This window comes from Triticum dicoccoides, chromosome 1B (genome assembly GCF_002162155.2).
Source record: "Triticum dicoccoides isolate Atlit2015 ecotype Zavitan chromosome 1B, WEW_v2.0, whole genome shotgun sequence".
In the NCBI taxonomy this organism is placed as follows: domain Eukaryota; kingdom Viridiplantae; phylum Streptophyta; class Magnoliopsida; order Poales; family Poaceae; genus Triticum; species Triticum dicoccoides.
In genome coordinates this window covers 426,631,703-426,653,140 of record NC_041381.1, presented here as the reverse complement: position 1 = coordinate 426,653,140, position 21,438 = coordinate 426,631,703, and the positions used below count along the sequence as shown (strand labels likewise).

Sequence of the window (21,438 nt, the reverse complement as noted above, 5' to 3'; positions counted from 1 at the left end):
GATTAGTTCAAGTTTTTCTTTCTGCACTTTTACGTTTCAACAAAAAGAAAGGAATAAATAAATACATAAAAATATCATATGCTAATCTTATGGTAAGTAATGACATCACATAAGGAAAAGTATAAGTGGTAAAATTTGTTGGAGATTGACAAACATAACATTGGTCAATAATGCAACTCATGAAAGAATTAATAAGGGAAGAGAGGATTCACATGCAAATACACTATCTTGGACATCTTTTATGCTTGTGATCCCCCATTAAATATTTTGTGTCAAAATAGTTGACGCTGGACAAGGAAGACAACGTAATCATTTATGTTTGTTCATATTCACATAGAAGTTATATTGTCATAGATTCTTTAACATGTGGTGCTTGCCGAATATCTTTTCTAGTCAAAAACTCCGCACTAATTAGAGATACTACTTGTGCATCCAAAAACCCTTAACCCAAATCTTATTTCGAGAGTCCACCATACCTACCTAGGGATTGAGTAAGATCCTTCAAGTAAGTTGTCATCGGTGCAATAAGCAATAAAAATTGCTTCTAAATGTGTTGGATCATTTAGTGTAAGAGAAAATTGAGCACTGTACGAACTTGTGATGGCAAAGAATAAAAGCGACAGACTGCATAATAAAGGTTGCTATCATAAGGGACAATATAACATGACGTTCTTTTGCATTAAGGGATTTGGTATACAAACAAATAAGCACATGGCAACCTCTGTTTCCCTCTGCGAAGGGCCTTTCTTTCACTTTTATGCAGTGTCAGAGTTTTCTTCCCTATTCCTTTTTACTTTTCTCCTTTGGTAAGCATCATGTGGTAAGGAAAGATCTAGGCACATATATCCAGTTGAATATGAGTAGGCATGCGTTATTATTGTTGACATCACCCTTGAGGTGAGTATGTTGGGTGACGAAACTATAAGCCCCTATCTTTCTATGTGTCTTGTTGAAACTTTTTGTTCTTGGGTACGCTATGAGTGTTAGCAATCATAGAAGATTATATGATGGTTGAGTATGTGGACTTGCCTAAAGGCTCCGACATGTGACCCTTCCTAAAAATATGATGAATTGTAGTTGCAAAATTGACTGAGAACATAGTTTGTTGGTTTTCAATAAGGTTTATGCTTTATACTTCAATGTTGTGATGAATTGTTACTTGTTCATAAGGAGTTATATGACACAAGTTATATGATAAAAGTCATGTGATAAAAACTTTAAGTTTAAGTTCCTTGTTGTTACAATAATGTGCATGATGCTTCTATGTCCGTATTTTGTTTTTATCGACACTTCTCTCTCTAAGCATGTGGACATGTTTTTCGATTTTTTTTTCGCTTGAGGACAAGCAAGGTCTAAGCTTGGGGGAGTTGATACGCCCATTTTGCATCATGTTTTATTACTATTATTTATAATGTTTTTATACATAATAATGCTTTTTGGAGTAATTCTAATGCATTTTCTCTCACAATATGCAAGGTTTATACAAAGAGGGAGAATACCGACAGCTGGAATTCTGGACCTGAAAAAGCACGTCAGAGCTACCTATTCTGCACAACTCGAAATAAACTAAAACTTCACGGAGATTTTTTATGGAATATTTAAGAATTATTGGAGCAAATAACTACTAGAGGGGCCCCACCAGGTGGGCACAACCCACTTGGGCGCGCCAGGGAGCCCAGGCGCGCCCTGGTGGGTTGTGCCCTCCTTGGCCCACCTCCGGTGCCCATCTTTTGGTATATAAGTCATTTTGACCTAGAAAAAAATAGAGGACTTTTAGGACAAAGCAGCACCGTCTCAAGGCGGAACTTGGGCAGGAGCACTTTTGCCCTCCGGCGGAGCAATTCGTTGAATCTTTGTACCGGAACCTTAGATTGGTGCTTGTGGGTGACTAGTAGTGTTGATTACATCTTGTAGTTGATTACTATATGGTTTATTTGGTGGAAGATTATATGTTCAGATCCATTATGCTATTTAATACCCCTATGATCTTGAGCATGATTATCATTTGTGAGTAGTTACTTTTGTTCTTGAGGTCACGGGAGAAATCTTGTTGCAAGTTATCATGTGAAGTTGATATGTGTTCGATATTTTGATGATATGTATGTTGTGATTCCCTTAGTGGTGTCATGTGAACGTCGACTACATGACACTTCACCTTATTAGGGCCTAAGGGAATGCATTGTGGAGTAGTTATTAGATGATGGGTTGCGAGAGTGACAGAAGCTTAAATCCTAGTTTATGCGCTACTTCATAAGGGGCTGATTTGGATCCAAAAGTTTAATGATATGGTTAGATTTTATCTTAATACTTATCTCGTAGTTGTGGATGCTTGCGAGGGGGTTAATCATAAGTAGGAGGTTTGTTCAAGTAAGGACTTCACCTAAGCACTGGTCCACCCACATATCAAATTATCAAAGTAGCAAACACGAATTGAATCAACATGATGAAAGTGACTAGATGGAATTCGCGTGTACCCTCAAGAACGCTTTGTTGTTTATAAGTAATTGTTTGGCCTGTCCTTTGCCTCAAAAGGATTGGGTTACCTTGCTACAATTTTGTTACCATTACCGCTACTTGCTCGTTACAAATTATCTTGCTAGCAAACTACTCGTTACTTATAATTTCAGTGCTTGCACAGAATACCTTGCTGAAACCACTTGTCATTTCCTTCTGCTTCTCGTTGGGTTTGACACTCTTACTTATCGATAGGACTACGATTGATCCCCTATACCAGTGATGACCCGTGCCGCCGACCATCGTCACCAGAGTGCTCTGCCTTGCCTGGCCTCTGTCATGATCGAGAGGAAGACGTAGGAGGCGGGAGGAGAGAGAGAGGGAGATCTGGCGGGACCCACATGTAAGCGACCGAGGAGCCGGTCCAGCCAGCGCAAGTGGAAGCGTACTTCCGAGAATACGCTTTCTAGACTTGAAAGTGCACTTTGCCTCTGCTTCGCCTGAGAATACATTTTCCTTGTACAAAAGGCGTATTTCAGCGAAAAGTGTTTTCTGTTTAGCCGCTAGGGACCTATTTGTGAATATTTCTGTCACAGATTAGTCCCTAGCCTTGTATCATCTGTATCTCCGCGATCGTAACTCCGAATCAGGTGATTCCAAAGCTCGTTTCTTCGTCTCGTCAAGCTCATTCTGTTGGTACCATTTTCACTATGTTGCCACATACTAAAAATGCCCATTTTTTCCTTGCCCTTAATCAGCCCCCTCTGAGAGAGAAACTTTTTCGACGAACCATTCCGCAAGTTCCTCGCACTTCTGCCCGGTGTATTCTTCAACTGGAGGCAAGCCATGACAGCCACTTACATGATGACCTTGCAGTAGCCATGGTTTTCAACTTGAATATTTAAATAAGTTGCGCATGTTAATATTTTCGTGTATGCTTTATATGCTTATGGATCCATGATCGTTCTTATGCCATGATTATTTTCATCTAGTTGGTTACATCCTTACTTGTTACTATTGTTATCATGTTCTTTTCCAGTCATTATTTTCTAGTGCTAGTGATCATGCTATGTACATCTAAAGTGTTATTATACTTGTGCTATTCATGATCATCGGCATGCCTTGCTCATGTGCATCAGTAGAATACATATTGTTGCTATGATTCATATGTTAATGGTTATGCTTATAGACCATGATCATGTTGATATCATGCTCATGTGCATTGTCATTTCATCATGCTATTTTAAGGTTATGACTCAGCTCATCACCATCCAAGTTAAACCGGACATTAATCAAACTTGAACACCGGTTGGCTGAGTCATAGTGCCATCGAGTCAAGCTAACCAGTGCAGCCACACTTGCCTATATGGGAAGGCCCTAATGCGGTCTATTGTCATGCGTCCCGTTGGTGCCTCAAACTAGGGAAGGTTATGTGCGCGCATTACCCTGATCAGGTAGGCGGCCATTAGCCTTGTGTGCCCGTTGTTGTTGTATGGTACCATTGTCCCTGTTTGGGACCATTTTTGTTTTGCCACGATGGTGGCCGTTGGATGTCATGAGGTGACATCGGGGCCACCCATGACTTAGCCCAAAGGGGAGTTTGTCAAAGTGGCCTAGAGAGTGTCATGCAATAGATCAGCTTTGTCGGAAAGTCGTTGGTCCACCCGAATGGGAGCACGATGCCATGGGTTCTGTGGTGTGGGTACGGTGTACTAACCTCAGCAGAGTGTATAATCTATCGATAGTCGTGCCCGTGAATATGGGACCAGTTTGTAGTAGGTCACACTACGGGTCAACAATAATAATAACCTAATTAATAACAACCCGGTTCGATGAGGAAAGAAGTTGGTTGATCTTTATGTGATTGTGAGAGGATCAGAGTGATATCGTGGATATCGAAGTTGGTTGATATTTATGGTGTCATGTGATGATTCCGGGTAAAGCTCAAGCTCCTTGTGTTCATGTGATGATCACTACAATATTGTTATACCAAGCTTGGTTGAACCTGAGATGATCGTGTGATGTCCATGGTGGTAAGTTGATGCATATGGTGGTTACGAGGTAACCCCGAACCGAGTAAGTTGAATCATGATATTTTAAGCATGTTGCATGCTAGAAACCTCATGTTCATATGTTCATGCCATGTTCATCCGGTATTGTTCTAGTGCTATCTCGATCACCATGTTCATGCCATGTTGTTCTAGTTGTATCATGCTCATCCTTGTTTAACCTGTAAATGCCATGTTATTGTTTGTCTTGATTGCTTTGGTTGTTGTGAGCTTGCGAGTACATTCAAAGTACTCACCTGGCGTGTCATGCCAGTTTGCAGGTCATAGCGTGTTTGCTTGATTGCCGAGGATCCTGAGTTTGAGAGCTAGGATAAGCATTCCAGCCAGAGCCCCTACGGAGTGGAGTCCATCGTTCTCGTCGTTGTTCCGCTGCTAGAAGTTATTCCGCCATGTCAAGTGGTTCTGCTGCTAGCATAAAGCAACCTGAGTAGGTGTAGTGTCGCTGTGCCGATGTAATTTCCCTATTATATCGGAACCCTTGCATCTCTGAGTATTTGTAATAAAGTGTTGATTTGTTCTATGCCAAGTAGTGTTGTATTCCAGAAGACTTGATCTATGGGCTGGAATACAGGGTGTTCCGGTTTCTCTGAGCCGGGGTGCCACATTCCTTGTAATAGTTTTGAGATATGGAGATTGTAATATGCGAGTCATGTTGGTGAGTAATTGTGCTTTAGTAGGAATATTGGTGTTAAGGTTTACGATTCCCTATGCAAGCGCGAAAGTCAATTATTATGCAATGAAGTCACATCCTACTTGTGGTGCATTATTCGGTGTGGGTTATGTTTAATGCTCGTTTATGATCGTCTTCGTTTCTTGGCTGGTCGCTTCTCAATCTATTTGGTAGCCTCCATTTGTACTAAGAGGGAATACTGCTTGTGCATCCAAACTCCTTAAACCAAGTTGTGCCAAATGAGTCCTCCATACCTACCTATATGCGGTATTTCCATGTCTTTCCAAGTAAAATTGTATGTGCTAACTCTAATTTTCAAAATAAATTTCCTTTTTGTGTGCCCGTACAACTCATGAAGCGGCAGAGGGTGGCCAATATTTTCCATGCTAGATGTGTTATTCTAAAGATGAGTGTTTATTCACTTGTCATCTATGAGAGTGTGGCAGGTAATAGGGATGCCAGTCCCGAAATGAAAAGAAATTTAATTTATGTTGTCAATAATAAATCCCTTGGAAAGTGTTGGTATGGAAGGCACCTGTGGATACTGCTAGCCATGGACTATGAAAGATTGGTGGAAAAAAGGAATAAAGTTTATTTTATGTTTGGGAACCGCCTATGATGTATCTAGCATGGAAAGTATTGGGAATTCTCGGCCATTTTCGTTGACAGGGAAAGCATGCCTCTCAAAACAATTTTATCTCTCAATTTAAGCTTTGAGCTCTGGCACCTCTACAAATATCTACTTCCCTCTCCGAAGGGCCTAGCTATTTACTTTATGCAACCTTTTATTTTTATTGAGTCTCCATCTTCTCTTATAAAGCACCAATTAGGGAACACTAATGTCATACTTGTGCATTGGGCATAGTTAATATTCAAGCATGTTTCATGAATGGATCATTGATTGAGCATAATGGGCTAGGGATAGCTTTCTTTAGTGTTGATATTTTGAAAGACATGGTTGCTTGTTGATATGCTTGAGTATTGATGTCCTCATGTCAATTATAGACTATTGTTTTGAATCACAAAAAGAAAAGAGTATATGATGAATATGATAGGCAACATTCCACATCAAAAATTTCATTTTCAATTGCTACTTTATCATGATGAGTTTTACGAGAAAGAGTTGTTGTTATGATGCTAGGAAAAGTGATTGAAATTATCATTGATCAAACTTATGCACTATGCTAGCATTCACACTTCATAATTTATTTTATCATTGACCTACTCGAGAATGAGTAGAAATTAAGCTTGGGGATGCTGATACGTCTCTGACGTATCTATAATTTATGAAGTATTCATGCCATGTTTACAACAATTTTATATGGTTTTCGTATGATTTACATGGAACTAACCCGGACTGACGCTATTTTCAACAGAACTACCGTGGTGTTGTTTTTTGTGCAGACATAAAAGTTCTCCAAATGCAACGAAACTTTTTGACATTTTTTGGAAGAAAAGAAAAATACTAGAGCAAAGAACCACTGGAGGGGCCTCCTCTGCTGCCCACAAGGCACCAAGGTGCGTCATCTCCTCTGGCACGCCTTGGTGGGTAGTGGGCCCCTTGAGGCCCATCTTTGCATGAAATTGACTCCATAAAATCCTATAAATACAGAAAACCCCAGAAATAACCCTAGATAGGAAGTTCCGCCGCCGCAAGCCTCTGTAGCCAAGAAAAATCAATCGAGATCCTGTTCCGACACCCTGCCGGAGGGGGAAATCGTCACCGGAGGCCATCTTCCTCATCCTTATGGCCGCCATGATGAGGAGGGAGTAGTCCACCCTCGAGGCTGAGGGTTTGTACTCGTAGCTATGTGTTTGATCTCTCTCTCTCTCTCTCTATATATATATATATATATATATAGTGTTACTATTCATCACTCAGGGTGCAGAATAAGTTATTCTTCACCCGAGGTAATATTACGCCGTTTCATAAATAAATTACATTTGAAATACAAATAGTTACATTCATATTAATTTAATCCATAAAATTTGGCATAACAAAAAAAATATAGGTCGAAAATTGTATTTTATGTATATTTTACACTATGTTTTTACATTTAAAATTTTACGTAACATAAAAAAATTTACGACGATTATAGGTTTTCTTACGTTCTCTTTTTATGTCTAAAATAAGACAAAATTTACGATACTTTTATGAATTTGAGAGCACTTGATCTATGTCTTGCTATGAATACCCGTGGTGACAATGGGGTATCATACCGATTCACTTGATATATGTTTTGGCACTCAACTCACGGATTCTCGAGGTGACATTGGGGTAATCTAAACATAGGGGTTGATGCACGTTTTCGTCCTACTTCCTCTGATAGAAATCTTGGGGAACTCTTTGAGGTTCTTTGTGTTGGATTTAGTATTATAAATCTGAAATTATTTGATGCGTATTGTATAATTAACTCGTGGATACTTGTGGTGACATTGGAGTATAGGTGACATTAGAGTTGGTTGATGAGTATCATATGGTGTTATTTTGGTACGAACTCTTGGATAGATCGATCGGAAAAGATAACTTGGTGTTATTTTAGTACAAACTCTTGGATAGATCGTTCAAAAAGAATAACTTTGAAGTGGTTTCGTACCCTACAAACAATTTCTTCTTATATTCTCCGTTAGATAAGAACTTTTGAGTGGTTCTTGGTTGCACTTGAGGGATGGTTATGTGATTCAATTATAGCATTGTTGAGAGATTGCACTAGTGAAAGTTTGAACCTTAGGTCTTGTTTTCAAGCATTGCAATACCGTTTGTGCTCACTTTTGTTACTTGCTACCTTACTGTTTTTTATTGTTACTATTACAAAAATCAATATCTACTATCATTTTATTACACTTGTATCACCATCTCTTCGCCGAACTAGTGCACCTATACAATTACTATTGTATTTGGTGTGTTGGGGACACAAGAGATATTTTATTATTTGGTTGCAAGGTTGTTTAAGAGAGACCATGTTTATCCTACGCCTCCCACATATTGACAAACCTTAGGTCATCCACTTGAGAGAAATTTGCTACTGTCCTACAAACATCTGTGCTTGGAGGCCCAACACGAATCTACAAGAACAAGTTGTGTAGTAGATATTAGGCTACACGGAGTGTATTACAAGTTTCCTACCACATAGATTAACCGATGAGCATGCTTAGGAGATAGATCACGGGATTGCCACTAGACGTGCAGTCCTCGCAGCGTAAGAATATTCAGAGTAGCATGACTTAGGAGTCATCTCCTCCTCGTCACCGGTCCCCCTCAATTAACTCAGGAGTTTGATCCCTCAGACAAGTTCACTGAAGCAACACAAATGTACCACCTCTAAAAGGCCGTTGAAGCAGACTTCTAGGTCCGATCGCACAACCGAGCTAAGTGAATGTGGCTAGATGCAACACGTGCAAACCCTAGTCGATGCAACTTTCTAAGATCACGTGTCACCTAAACCCAAAGTCGGTAGTTTGTCGTGGGTTCAACACTTGAGACCCACTAGGACTCTATAAGCCAAATTCCATTTGGTCCAGATCCAAGTACAGGTTGGATCACATCTGACCTCGTCGGTTTCTTCCCTTAAGCGTGTGATGAATCCCTTCTTGCTTGACCATGTCTCACGGCATGGATCTAGACAAGTCGAAAACCAACCTTTATAACTACCATGTTACAAAGTAGCCTTTGATCGGTCCTAAGCAGCCGTCACCATCCCAAGTCCATGCGGCGATCTCAGGTCTAAGACACAAAACATTGTATTAAAGATTAACTAATGACCTGTCGCTCCGTCTCATGGTTGGGTGTGTTCAACGTGACATACTATATGTGCCCGATTCCGGTCTCCCAACGTCGACCTCAGATCCCGTCAAGCGCATACTATTCGACTAGCATCCAATACTACATGGCCAGTGAGATCTGACCATCTACCGGTCTAGTTGAATGTGTCTGGCATGGTTTATTCCTTTGAATAGAAATGATGAATTTCGTTTGGTTTGTCTCTGAACTTGGGCTGGATCATAACCGACAATAGTGCATATATATATATATATTATACCTTTTAGAGCGCATCATACAATGTAAGATCTCATAGGCAAGTCACGCACCTGTCTGACATACATCGTCGATGTCATTCAAGGACTATAAAATGGTAAGCACGCAAGAGCATGTTCATGATTAAAAAAATAAAAATGGCTGAATTTAGTCATCAACCTAACTTAACTTTATTTGCACAAACTGGTTTTCCCCATCAAATTTTGTCGAATTACCTAAACTGTCCACTGTTGAGGCCTCCTTTGGTTTAGAGAAATTTTGAGGAATTCTAAATGATAGGAATTGTGTAGGAAATTTTTCTTTGGATCCCTTTGATTTTTGTGAATGGATTCCTATTCTTATGTAGGATAGGAACCAATGCTTCACATTTCAAAGAAAAAAAAATATTCTCAAAAAATGAAAAAAAAATGAGGCTAAACCAATGGAAAATTTCCTATCCTATGAATCAAGTGACATCTATTTGTCTATATAAATTGAGATACATGCCATCTCATTTCCTATGGTTTTCCTATTCCTATGATATTCCTATCCTATGAACCGAAGGAGGCCTAACTGAAGAACTAAATTGCATTAGGCATTGGACATTGGCGTTACACACGTACCTGCATTGGCAATATCAGATGTCATCGTATCCTCTTTTACATTTAAATGAAAAGGGGGCAACACTAATGTTTCTTAATTAGCACTGAAGCCAATCAACAGAATTTGCAGTAAGCATTATGATAGTGACAGCAGGTCCGTTGCCTCGAGCCTCCAAATCACAGTGCACATAGATAATGGTTTCACAGTTCTACAGCAGGGCCCTTTGCACATTCCAGCGCCACCCGCCACCTGAGTCTTGCCAACTACAATTCTTCAGTTACTACCTTGTTCTCCAGCAGAAGTCAGCTGAGCCTAGGCTTTGGTGAGATGCCAAGATCTGCTATGGAATACAAAAAAAATGAACCAGTTTGTTTAGATGAAGCAATCCCTCCGTTTGAAAGAAACAGAGATACAAAGGTCCAACAAGAAAAAGTTTGCAAAAGAAAAATGAGTTCATTTTTTGTGCAGATTTAAGGGTATGTTCGAATTGCCACCAATGTCTACCCTACCGAATTTTCGGTCATGGCCAAAACATTGGTCCTTGTTTGGATGACTGCCAACTTTTTGGCATGCCAATGCTCTTTCGCAACTCTAGTTCATTTTTCTAGCCAATTTTGGGCAACTCACGGGCATGCAAAACCTCAACCAAAATATTGGCTAACCACATTTTTGGTAGGGCAAACATGGGGAGCAAACAAGTAAATCCTGAGATCTTTACTAGTTCCACATTTTGCAGTTAGCATTAACCCCAAATGATTCTCAGACACAATTTCAGGCATGACGTTGTGCCTACTGCCTAGCACAGTAAAGAAATAGATGGTTCACATCCAATATAACAATATGCAATTTAAAGTGATCATGGTAGGCCAACTGAATGAACTACTTCCTCCGATCCATATTAATTGTCGCTGATTTAATCAAATTGACTAAATCAGCGACAATTAATATGGATCGGAGGGGGTAGAAATTCTGAGTTTTAGTCATCACTGAAACATGTCAAATGTAGTGACGAAGTGATGATTGACCAAGCAACTTTCATGAACAACCCAAAGCTAGTTTTTAGTTTGCTTCCAATCACGCTGAATTTTTAAATAAACGCTAGCAAAGATTAGTTCAATTGGAGATAATTTGTTAACAAAAATCAATGCATTTATGCACCAAACAAACAGGAATAAGAGGTGGCCCAAAGAAGAAAAACTAAACTACCTTTTTGCATAAGCCACAGTGAACACATCAGTCAACCCTGAGTTCTCCAGGCTCAGTATTCTTTTGATCTTTCTGTAATCGAGAGGCAGGCAAAATAGATTTGAGCTGGGTGCTCTCCATGTTTGACAAGAGTTGTGTGACAGTCTTAATTTGAGATGCGCTGCATAGTTTAAAAAATGATGTTACCACAGGTGACAAAGAGGAAAAGTACCTTCAACCATGTGGTAGAAATATGTAGAGAATAAATTATGGTTAAAGAAGCTCTTTGGAAAAGCTACAACTGCTTTAGAATATTATTAGCAAGATGACTGTGTAAATGACATGAAGTTGGGAAAGTCACCTTTGCAAACTACTATCCATAAAAGCATCCAAGGAAGAAATTACATTAGGTAGTTGTTGTAGCACCTAGAATATGACAGGATACAAATGTCAATAGCTACATTACAGGGATATAATTTCACATCCATGCAAAATGACATTTTACTTGCTCTGTGTTCTTTGTAAGAGATGCTTTCGCCAAGAGATTCTTAGGGAGTTTAGCCAAGTGGACCTGTGACAAAAAGGACCCTGTGTTAGCACAATGGCACAAAATATTTATTCTGGACACAGACCCCATAGTCAAAATTATATTGAAACTCCTGAATTCAGTGAACTAGCATATTTTGTAATTGTAGGCTTGTAACTTCGATATTTTTGGGGACAGAACATTGTCGCAATCAGGGTGACTTCCACTAGCATTCTGACTGGTTAAGCTCCACGAGGTCTGGACAAGAATGAAAGCACACAAATAATCTAGAACTGTAATACCATGCTGCATCTGAACACTCCAGAGCAGTACTTTTGCAACTTTCTCAATGCCAATCAAAGCTCTCAATACTTGATATAAATCATAAATGTCCATAAAATGTTCAATGCGGTATTGACCCAATATATTATACAGTAGATTATAAATTTATAAGATGCAACAGATTAACTAGCAAGCAATAATAATGGCGTGAAAATCTATTCAAAACCTAATTGCAAGGAGGAACTACCACATCTATCACAAGATTCACACCCTTGGGGGCACCTGAATAAACATTCTGCATGAATCAGCACCTACTTCCTGTCAAAATTCCCCAGATTTGACAAATTGAGCTCGCAGCCAGTTGAAACAGACAAGGACGAGAGGAAGAGAGGGGGAGGTGGACCTGGGCAGGGGAGGACTGCTCCATGAGCTGGAGAAGGTTGGAGGTGGACTGCACCGCCTGCCCTATCTGCTCCGCCACCGTCGCCTTCGCTCCTCCGCCGCCGCCCGCCACCGCAGCCATCTCCTGGTCGTCGTCGTCGCCGCCGCACACCGCAGCCTCGGAATAATTCGAGGCCCAGCCCAGCCAACTGCAACATGGGCCACGTGGGCTGTCCATGTAAGGAGCCATTCGTAACTCGAAACATTTTCAGAGCTGGTGGGTGCAAAACTCCCGACTCCCCTTGAACACGACGCGCCCCCACCGACCGGCGGCGAGGAAGAGGAGGAGGACATGGCGGCGGCGCGGGGACAAAAGGCGCTGGCGACGCTGGTGAGGTCGCTGCGGAGCGATTCCATCTCCAACTCCAACGCTCCCAGGCTCAGGCACCTCCCGTCTCTCAGGTACGCATCGGCTTCCCCCCTTCTCTCCTTCGTAGGGGATGCTGGTGGATGATGCGTGCTGATTTGATTTGACCGGGACGTGGATTTGGCTTGATCAGGAGGACCTTCTCGCTCTACGACCAGATCAACCTCATCGACAACGTCCCCGAAGACCAGCTCCGCTTCCAAACGTAACCTCTCTTTACATCCTCCCAGTTCCATTTCAATTGTTTTCAGCTTTTGCTGTGCGATAGCAAGATTGCCTTCTTCAAAATATATCCGTAAATATGTAAAATTGTGGAATGAGATTGACCATGGTTGTGTTTTAAGCTCAATGTTTGATGTATGCTCGAAGAATCATCCTGGTAGTGGTAGATTAATCAATGTACTCTCTTCCCAAAATAACAGGTTACAACATATCACTCAAATCGGTCAGTATCTGGAAGTTTAATTACTTACAAAATTATCTGAAGGGTCCTGTGGTTGATTAGTGCCCGGAAGTTTGGTTACAAACTGATGTTCTTCTCTTAAAACCAGATACTGCCCACAGGAGAGTGCTGTAGCCTGTAGATACTCTTGTTCTACCTACTAATCCTAGTTGTTTGTAGGATTAAACCAGACGAATGCTTTAGATACATACGTTGATAATTCATATCACGAATTTCAATGACATTTTCTAGCAGATGGAGTGAGATTGAAGAGGTTTTGATTAGAAGTGGTCATCTTGATATAGGATGGTTAACTCATATTATTGCTTGCAAGTAAAGGGATGCAGCTGCCATTTTTCCCTTTTTTTCCCTTTAGTTGCTAGGAATCTGAAAATGATGCTGTACTCATGTAGTGCTATGAATAATTTCTGAGGATTGACAAGTAACTTCAACAAAAGTGAATCAATCCCCTTTTTTGCTGAATGAAGGGGAACACAACATGTTTGAGCGACTTTTTTTAGGCTGCGAACTGTCATTTTTGCCTCTCAGATTATATTGGTTTTAGGAAGACCACTAGCCTATTATTTAGAAAGCCAAAAGGAAATTAGCTAGGCGTAAAAGTGGTTTCTTAGTTCTTATCCTGGCGGTGTTGGGGGCAGGTTGAATGATAAGGAAAACAAACAGAATTGCCGTGGTAGCTGGAAGCCGCTATGCATGAAAAACATCTAGTGGTTTGGGCATTCAAAACCTCAGAGTTATTTACATGTCTTGTTTTGGGAACCATTATTTTAATCTTCTGATGCGTAAGGCTGTCACACGGTTGTTTTATTGTACCTGTTTTCCTTGTTAAGCTGCATAGTATGACTTAGCCTTGTACTGATCTTGTTCTTAGATTCAATATAAAGCTGGGAGAGGTGCATCGGTTTCTCACTTTCTCTTATGACAATCACTTTGCTCTACTGTCATGAGGGGTGGATAGGACAACATATAGTGGATTTTTTTAACATTCCCCTTTAGTTTGCTAACTTTGGTTCCTTTCCTGAGAATCATCATCTCAGTCTCGCTTATATACAATTGGCAAGAGTAACCAAAATTGTCAAAAATAGTGATTTGGGACACACTTGAATTTGCCATGACTTGGGGCTTAGATTTCTCTTGTTATGCTTTCAGTTGTGAGTAGTTCTGAAGAAAATGTCATTCTACTATCTCATTTAGTTCCGTGGAACTTGTGTATTTGATCAGATGACTGAAATACTCTGCAGTTACGATGACACTGGATTCAAGATTAACAATGTAAAGTATGAAGGGAGCTTGCTGATAGTAGAAAACAAGATACTGACCTGGACACCCAAAACATTTGCGGATATAACTGCTGAAAGGTAAAGGCTTGCACAGTAATATACTATCTGCCGTATATATGTCTTGAGCAATGACTCTATTAGGCCATGTGATACCATTTGTTTGCAGTAGCGCTGTTGAATCTATTCCTGTTTGTTTGTTATTTACTGACAACTTATATTCCTTCAATAATGCAGTTTATCAATCTTCAAAATTGTGCACCCAATCCCAGGTATCTTGGCCAGTACCCTACAGTTCTACATGGCATTTTCTTATCATAATTTTATCGTGTCAGATGAGCATGGTTCCCAAGGGTGGCCATTTCATGTTTAGTAAAAATGAACATTGTTTACGCGTTCAAGATATTGTGGTTTGTTTTTTTACTTCCGCGTTGTGGTTCAATATGTTGCTCTAGTAGTTTATCCAAGTTCATTGTTAAAAATTAACAATATTTCCTCAGGGCCCAGGGGTGGGCAGTTATGTTGTTCGTATTTCTGAACCAAATTAGCGTTACTTGGTTATTAACATCCAATATACTGTGTTTCTCCAGAGATTCTGATTCTTGGTTGCGGGAAATACGTCCAGCCAGTCAGTCCTGAGCTGCGCAAGTTCATTCGGTCAACTGGGATGAAACTGGAGGCCATCGATTCGGTAACGCATTCCCCCCCTCCATGTACAACATACCGTCTATGTCGAAAATCTCAATTCGAAACACAAACTTTGATACTGTGGTGCAAACTGTTGGCTCTGCAAGTGCATAATGGCCCATAGTTGTTTGGCAGAGGAATGCGGCTTCGACCTATAATATTCTGAACGAAGAGGGGAGGGCAGTGGCGGCCGCAGTCCTTCCGTTCGGAGTCGACTCTTAATCACGTCAGCAGACTGGTTTGCGTTCTCCTTGAAGTCCATGGAGCTGACATGAGACCTCTCTTGTACCTCGGGGTCGAAACCTGTAACGATCGGTGGCAAGTGTTGTTCCCCGCTCCTTTTTCTGTTGTCCCTTAGGAAGCATCACCCTGGTTGTGAAGTGTGTTCTCTTGTGACCGCGAAAACAAAAACAAAAGCAGTCTACCTTGTGTACATCAGAATAATCAGCACGAGCCGAACGGTGTTTTCCGTACTAGGCAGGGTTTATTTATTGGTCTTGTCGGCCCTGGGATTCATCTGCCATAAGGCCAAATCGATGAACCGACGAACAAACGGCGTGTGCACTGATGTTTATACTTGTCCTGTAGTATCTCCCATAGCTATGGAAGGTTAACACGATACAGTAAATTGTGGTGGCGCAGAATGATATTGCGCTTGCAAATTACTAGGAGGAGAAAAATTGCCGTGCGTGTTCTCTAGGCGTGAGAGGCACCCTGCCAACTTGGGCAGGCAGTTCAGATCTCACGCCGAAACTCGGGGAGCCATACGCCTGGACTCGAGAGGTTGAGATATATCCTGCTTCCCATTTTTGTTTGAACAAAAGTAGCGAGATATAGCTCGCTAGCTGCGCCACACACGGCAGTGATGGAGGCACGAAAGGGAGATGGATCTTTGTCATCGTTTTCTCCGTCCACATCGCCTCGACGGGAACGTTTACTCGCATAGCCTAGCTCCGCACGCAGGGCAGGCGCGACGAGCTCCAGCCAACTTGTCCTTGTTTTCTTTTGGAGAAAATTCGTTCCAGCCAGTTTGTTCTTGTCTGCATTGTCCGACACATTGCCGTCTCCGCGCGGCCCGCGAAGTCCCCAACTGCCCATCCCCCCAAACAGGATCCGTCTCGCGTGGCATATTCCTCTCCGTGCACGCGGCCGTTCTGAGTGCACCGGCCAGTCGGCACACTCGTGTGTGATAGCCGTGCGTTGACGGTATTATTGCGCTTGCAACTCAACTGTAATCGGAAGATCACATAGTTGAGTGTTGGGCTCATGAGCCACAGCTTCATGCATTAATGGTTCAGATCCAACGTTCAGCTCATCCAGCTTGTGAGATACAGGAATTTATCCTCGCCCCATGAGCTAGCTTTGTTTTGGTCGGGCCGGTGGCGGCACCGCTGACTGTAACCCTGTTTCCTGACGAGCAATAAAATCAGCGAGGAAAAAATAACCACGTGTGGGGTGCACTTGACTTGACTTGTGTGCAATGTAGCGTGTACGTGTACAAAATAGACGCTTGGAAACAACCAGTCCACCATTTCGCTGCCCTCGTGCCAGGCAGGCAGCCAGGCACGCACGCGAGTCTCCGGTTCTCTTGGGCGTTGGAACCGAGGCGACGAGGAGCGGAGGCGCATCGTATGGACCGCGCCGCTGCGCGCACCTGGCTCCGGGGCCTCCGGCCCCCCACCACCACCAGTCGGCGTATAAAGGCCCGGCCCACGGAGGGAATGGGCGGTGCTCCCCTCGCAGCTCCTCCCAACCAACATTAACCCTCGCGTCGCCCGCGGCCTCTCCCTCCCTCCTCCACGACCAGCAGCTCCTCCCTATTCCCGTCTCTAGCGCGAACCGCGGGGCGTCCTCCAAACAATGGCGGCGGCGGCGGAGATGGTGCGCGGGTTCGCCGCGACGGCGCGCGTGGCCAAGCCGGCAGCGACGGTGCCGGCGCCCCCGCAGCCCAGGCGGGCGGTCGCCGCGCGGGTGCTGCGGACCTCCGCCTCCGAGAAGGTGGCGGCGGATCTCTCCGTCGCCGGGACCAACGGCTCCCTCTCCGCTCTGGTGAGCGTCCGCTGTCTCTCCCCGTCCCTGCTGCGCGCGCGCTTCCTGCTTCCCTAGTGCTGCTCCATGCTCTCGGTGTACGATGCGGGCCGCTCGAGCCAGCGGCTGAGTTCGCTCTTGCAGTGTTCGGCGATTTTGATCCCGAGCACCGCGGTTGGGTTCGCCGTTTCCTGTCCTGCTGGGATTTGTTTGTTTGTTTGTGCTTATAGCGTCGTCCTTGCCGCGCACTTCGTTAGTGACCGATGGTCTGATCCCGAGCGCAGTGCTTGAGACTCCCGCGTGATCTATTCCAGCTTGCGGTAGCCTCGCCCGTATAGGCCTTTTGATCTGCTCATCTCTACCACATTGCATTCGGGGAACTGCAAGCTTCCTTTATATTGCTCTGATCTTACCACAACAAATAAAAACCAACAAAAGCAGTCCGAACTTGAAAATGGCTGGCTGATGATTATTGGAGTCCAAATGTTTGGTTTCTGATTCCGAGGCAATTCAACCTCTATGGCAGCTCTTGAGCAATTTATGGACTGTTTAGCTAACAACCCATTTGTTTCCCGGCTACTTTTGCTTTGCAATATCCTAAACGCGATGAGAGAGTTAGCTGTTCGAAACATGTGGTTCATTCAGTGACAGATTTATCTTGTTTGCATGCAGAGCAATAATGATGTCAGTACTGACGCCACCTCACAAGTAGTGGATGCGACTCCCCGGAGGAAGACAAAGATAGTCTGCACCATAGGCCCCTCGACCAACACTCGTGAGATGATATGGAAGCTTGCAGAGACTGGAATGAATGTTGCGCGTATGAATATGTCCCATGGTGACCACCAGTCACACCAAAAAGTGATTGATTTGGTCAAGGAGTACAACGCACAGAACACTGATGGCAATACTGTTGCTATTATGCTGGACACAAAGGTATGTAACGATTTAATTCATTAAATTAGATGCAGTAGTCAAATGCGGCAAGATGATTAAGGTTCAGCGATGCAGGGTCCGGAAGTGCGAAGTGGGGATCTTCCTGAGCCAATCATGCTCGCGGAAGGTCAAGAGTTCAATTTCACGATTAAAAGAGGGGTGAGCACCGAAGACACTGTCAGTGTGAATTATGATGACTTCATAAGCGATGTTGAAGCTGGTGACATACTGTTGGTGGATGGTGAGGACTGGCCTGTCACCATTTAGCTAATAATTTCATGCCGATGATTAAATTCTCTTTAAAGCAAGTGCATGCCCTCATATTTTCTCTACAACTGTTCCTGGTTAAACCTATGTTGTTGTGCAGTCTAATCCCGCTATTTCATAATATTAGCAGTTTTAAATTTTGTGCCACTCAAACATTTTCTAGGTTTTGAGCATCAATATAGAAATAATTATCGGCATAGGGAGCAACATATTCTTTTAGAAAATTATGGTCAATGTGTTACTTTGTAGAGTGTGGCCGTGTCTTAGACTAGTCATATTGGGAATCAGAGGGAGTTTTACTCTTCATTCTATCAGATTATTTGGCTGTCCTTTAAAATCAAATTGTCTTGTTTGCAGGTAAACAATACAGAATGTTGGAGATACTAATCCTTCATTGCATTGTTTGTGTCAACAGGAGGAATGATGTCGCTTGCTGTGAAGTCGAAAACAGCTGACACAGTCAAGTGTGTAGTAGTTGATGGTGGGGAGTTGAAATCAAGGCGCCACCTTAATGTGCGCGGAAAGAGCGCAACTCTGCCATCTATAACAGGTTAATTGGTTTCTTCCTTAACATGTTCAATTGTCTCATAGTTGTGCACAAAATCCTGACATGACATGCTTCTTCCCCAACAGAGAAGGATTGGGAAGATATCAAGTTTGGCGTTGAAAATGGTGTTGATTTCTATGCTGTTTCGTTTGTGAAGGATGCCAAAGTTATTCATGAACTCAAGGCTTACCTGAAAAGTAATGTTCTCTATCATCTATGGAAGTCCTGGATATCTATATTGGGAGCTTACTCAATATTTCTTTGCTCTTTTAATACCCAGGTGCTAATGCGGATATACATGTTATTCCAAAAATTGAGAGTGCTGATTCAATCCCAAACCTCCAATCCATCATTGCTGCTTCAGATGGGGTAAGGCCCTGAATGTATCAGTTCATTCATGTAAAACAAGTAGCAACTTCTTCCCACATGTACATTTCCTTAGATAGCTGGCATGAGTGAGTAGTGGATCATGTTCATTGAAACTTCAAACACATCATTCTTATATTGTATGAATTCTATTGGTCTATTTAAGTCTAGATTTATCCTGCATATGCTGCATACAGGTCTTATGTTTGTGATAACGAAAAAAATATAATTTGCAACCTTAGTGGACTAATTTATTACTGCTAAATACTGAGCTTCTTGAAATGTTCATAGGCAATGGTGGCTCGTGGAGATCTTGGTGCTGAACTTCCAATTGAGGAAGTTCCTTTACTACAGGTGAGACTAAAAAAACCAGTGCATTTATCAGAGCATGTCTACATAAATCTTAGAGGATAAAAAAATTCATCCTTTTGTACTTTTTCTTAATATACCTAAAATGCAACCAAGCATCAGTTGCATTTAAACTGCAACTATTTTACCTTTACAGGAGGAGATTATCAGAACATGCCGAAGCATGCAGAAACCAGTAATTGTTGCAACAAATATGTTAGAAAGCATGATAGATCATCCAACTCCAACAAGGGCTGAAGTCTCTGATATAGCCATTGCTGTTCGGGAGGCTGCTGATGCCATTATGCTATCTGGTGAAACTGCCCATGGGAAGTAAGTTTTAACCTGTCATAGCTTTTAAATCCATTTTATTTGTGTTATCATGTGTATCAGTTAAGCAATCGCAGAAGCATTTCTAGAGGGTGCAGATCTACATTGGTCTATAACATTGCATTGGACTTACATCTGTGCATCTTTGTTTAGGTACCCATTGAAGGCAGTGAAGGTGATGCACACTGTGGCACTTAGAACAGAATCCAGCCTGTACGACCCAACTAAAGCTCCCAGTCTTGTTGCACGCCCAAAGGTATGATCCCTTTTTTCCAGTTGCTGCACTTTCAACCCATTATATGGTCCCTTTTGCTCTATTTGATGTTTACTACTTTGACTCTAACCATCTTATACCTTTTGTTTTAACCCATGTTTTCTCATGATTATTCTTGTAGGCGCTGCTCAATGATGACTTCTGCAAAAGCCAATTAAGTAAAATGTTTGGATCTCATGCTACAATGATGGCGAACACCCTTCGTACACCGATCATTGTGTTTACACGTGTGGGCTCCATGGCTGTCCTTCTGAGCCACTACCGTCCCTCGTCCACCATATATGCATTCACTAATGAGTATGTTCTTTTGTGCTTTTTAACCATGGTGCTTTCCTCTTGTGAAATCTACTATGGGAGTGGGTTTTGCATTGATCTGTGATACCTAGCGTCCACTCAAATAAATGATCAGAATGGGAAATAGATGCTCTGGAGTATTGATGATGTCATTGCACTGTTGTTGCAGAGTACGAGTGAAGCAACGACTGGCACTCTATCAGGGTGTGGTTCCTATTCTCATGGAGTTCTCAGATGACGCGGAAGAGACTTTCTCAAGAGCAATTACCAGCTTGCTGGTAAGTCCATGTGCTTCACAAAGTCAACCTTTTATCATCATTCCGATAGTATAAACATGCTGGTTTGTCGTGAAGTTTCGCTCCCCAAAGTCACCAAGTTTCTTTCTGATCAATCATGGGTTTCTTGGACATTTTGACAGGATGCGAAATACATGAATGAAGGGGACTATGTCACCCTCGTTCAGAGCGGGTCGCAGTCGATCTGGAGAGAAGAATCTACCCACCACATACAAGTGAGGAAAGTCCAGTGCTGATGCAGAACATGCTGAAGCACGCCGGTCTCCCCCCTTATCACGAAAGAAAAGTTTTGATGGCGCATCCAAGCGTGTTACTATTCTACTGTGTCTTGTTATGACTACATCCGAGTAATTCTTTTATGGAGAACATTGCTATGTCGGAGCTGTAGCTCATGCTGAATTTACTTGTAAACACTGAAATCTTTAATGCAATATTCATTCTTATTGGCGTGATTTGACATTGGGCATGTCTTGCGATTTTCAGCGTTAGCAGTTGAAAAGAAGGCAACAAAGTGGTAGATTTGGACTATCAAGATACTAGTGGTGATATGTGTTTTGTTTTCTCTTGCTGCATGGATTCAGTTTAAGGTTCATCATTTGGAGTTGTCTTCTCACCGAGACAGATGCCCATTGTTGGAACCAGATATCTATCATTGGGCGGGCTATCATGATGCTAATTGAAATAATTTTGTTGTGTAAATGCCTTTTGTTCTT

General features: G+C 42.2%; 3 protein-coding genes across 4 annotated transcripts; 2 read left to right on the top strand and 1 right to left on the bottom strand.

Moving 5' to 3' along the window:
* Positions 1–9,665: 9,665 nt before the first annotated feature.
* On the bottom strand, positions 9,666–12,457 carry LOC119339104 (tobamovirus multiplication protein 2B-like). Of its 2 annotated transcripts, none has more exons than XM_037611274.1 (5): positions 12,208–12,457; positions 11,502–11,567; positions 11,358–11,422; positions 11,018–11,177; positions 9,666–10,151 (listed from the first exon to the last, which is right to left on the bottom strand). In XM_037611274.1, the coding sequence occupies exons 1-4, from the start codon at positions 12,433–12,435 to the stop codon at positions 11,045–11,047; spliced, it is 492 nt and encodes a 163-aa protein (XP_037467171.1). In that variant the 5' UTR covers positions 12,436–12,457; the 3' UTR covers positions 9,666–10,151; positions 11,018–11,044. The 2 variants fall into 2 exon arrangements, with proteins under 2 accessions (XP_037467171.1, XP_037467166.1); XM_037611269.1 differs by having other exon boundaries at positions 9,666–10,148.
* LOC119339092 (NADH dehydrogenase [ubiquinone] 1 alpha subcomplex assembly factor 3-like) lies at positions 12,453–15,530 on the top strand. The gene is made up of 6 exons (XM_037611262.1): positions 12,453–12,647; positions 12,746–12,817; positions 14,317–14,433; positions 14,590–14,624; positions 14,943–15,043; positions 15,175–15,530. The coding sequence occupies exons 1-6, from the start codon at positions 12,538–12,540 to the stop codon at positions 15,259–15,261; spliced, it is 522 nt and encodes a 173-aa protein (XP_037467159.1). The 5' UTR covers positions 12,453–12,537; the 3' UTR covers positions 15,262–15,530.
* A 1,247-nt stretch (positions 15,531–16,777) lies between these two features.
* Positions 16,778–21,184, top strand: LOC119339081 (pyruvate kinase isozyme G, chloroplastic-like). The gene is made up of 12 exons (XM_037611255.1): positions 16,778–17,088; positions 17,740–18,003; positions 18,079–18,244; positions 18,686–18,820; positions 18,904–19,014; positions 19,098–19,186; positions 19,475–19,537; positions 19,689–19,864; positions 20,015–20,117; positions 20,257–20,432; positions 20,599–20,707; positions 20,848–21,184. The coding sequence occupies exons 1-12, from the start codon at positions 16,900–16,902 to the stop codon at positions 20,959–20,961; spliced, it is 1,695 nt and encodes a 564-aa protein (XP_037467152.1). The 5' UTR covers positions 16,778–16,899; the 3' UTR covers positions 20,962–21,184.
* Positions 21,185–21,438: the final 254 nt, after the last annotated feature.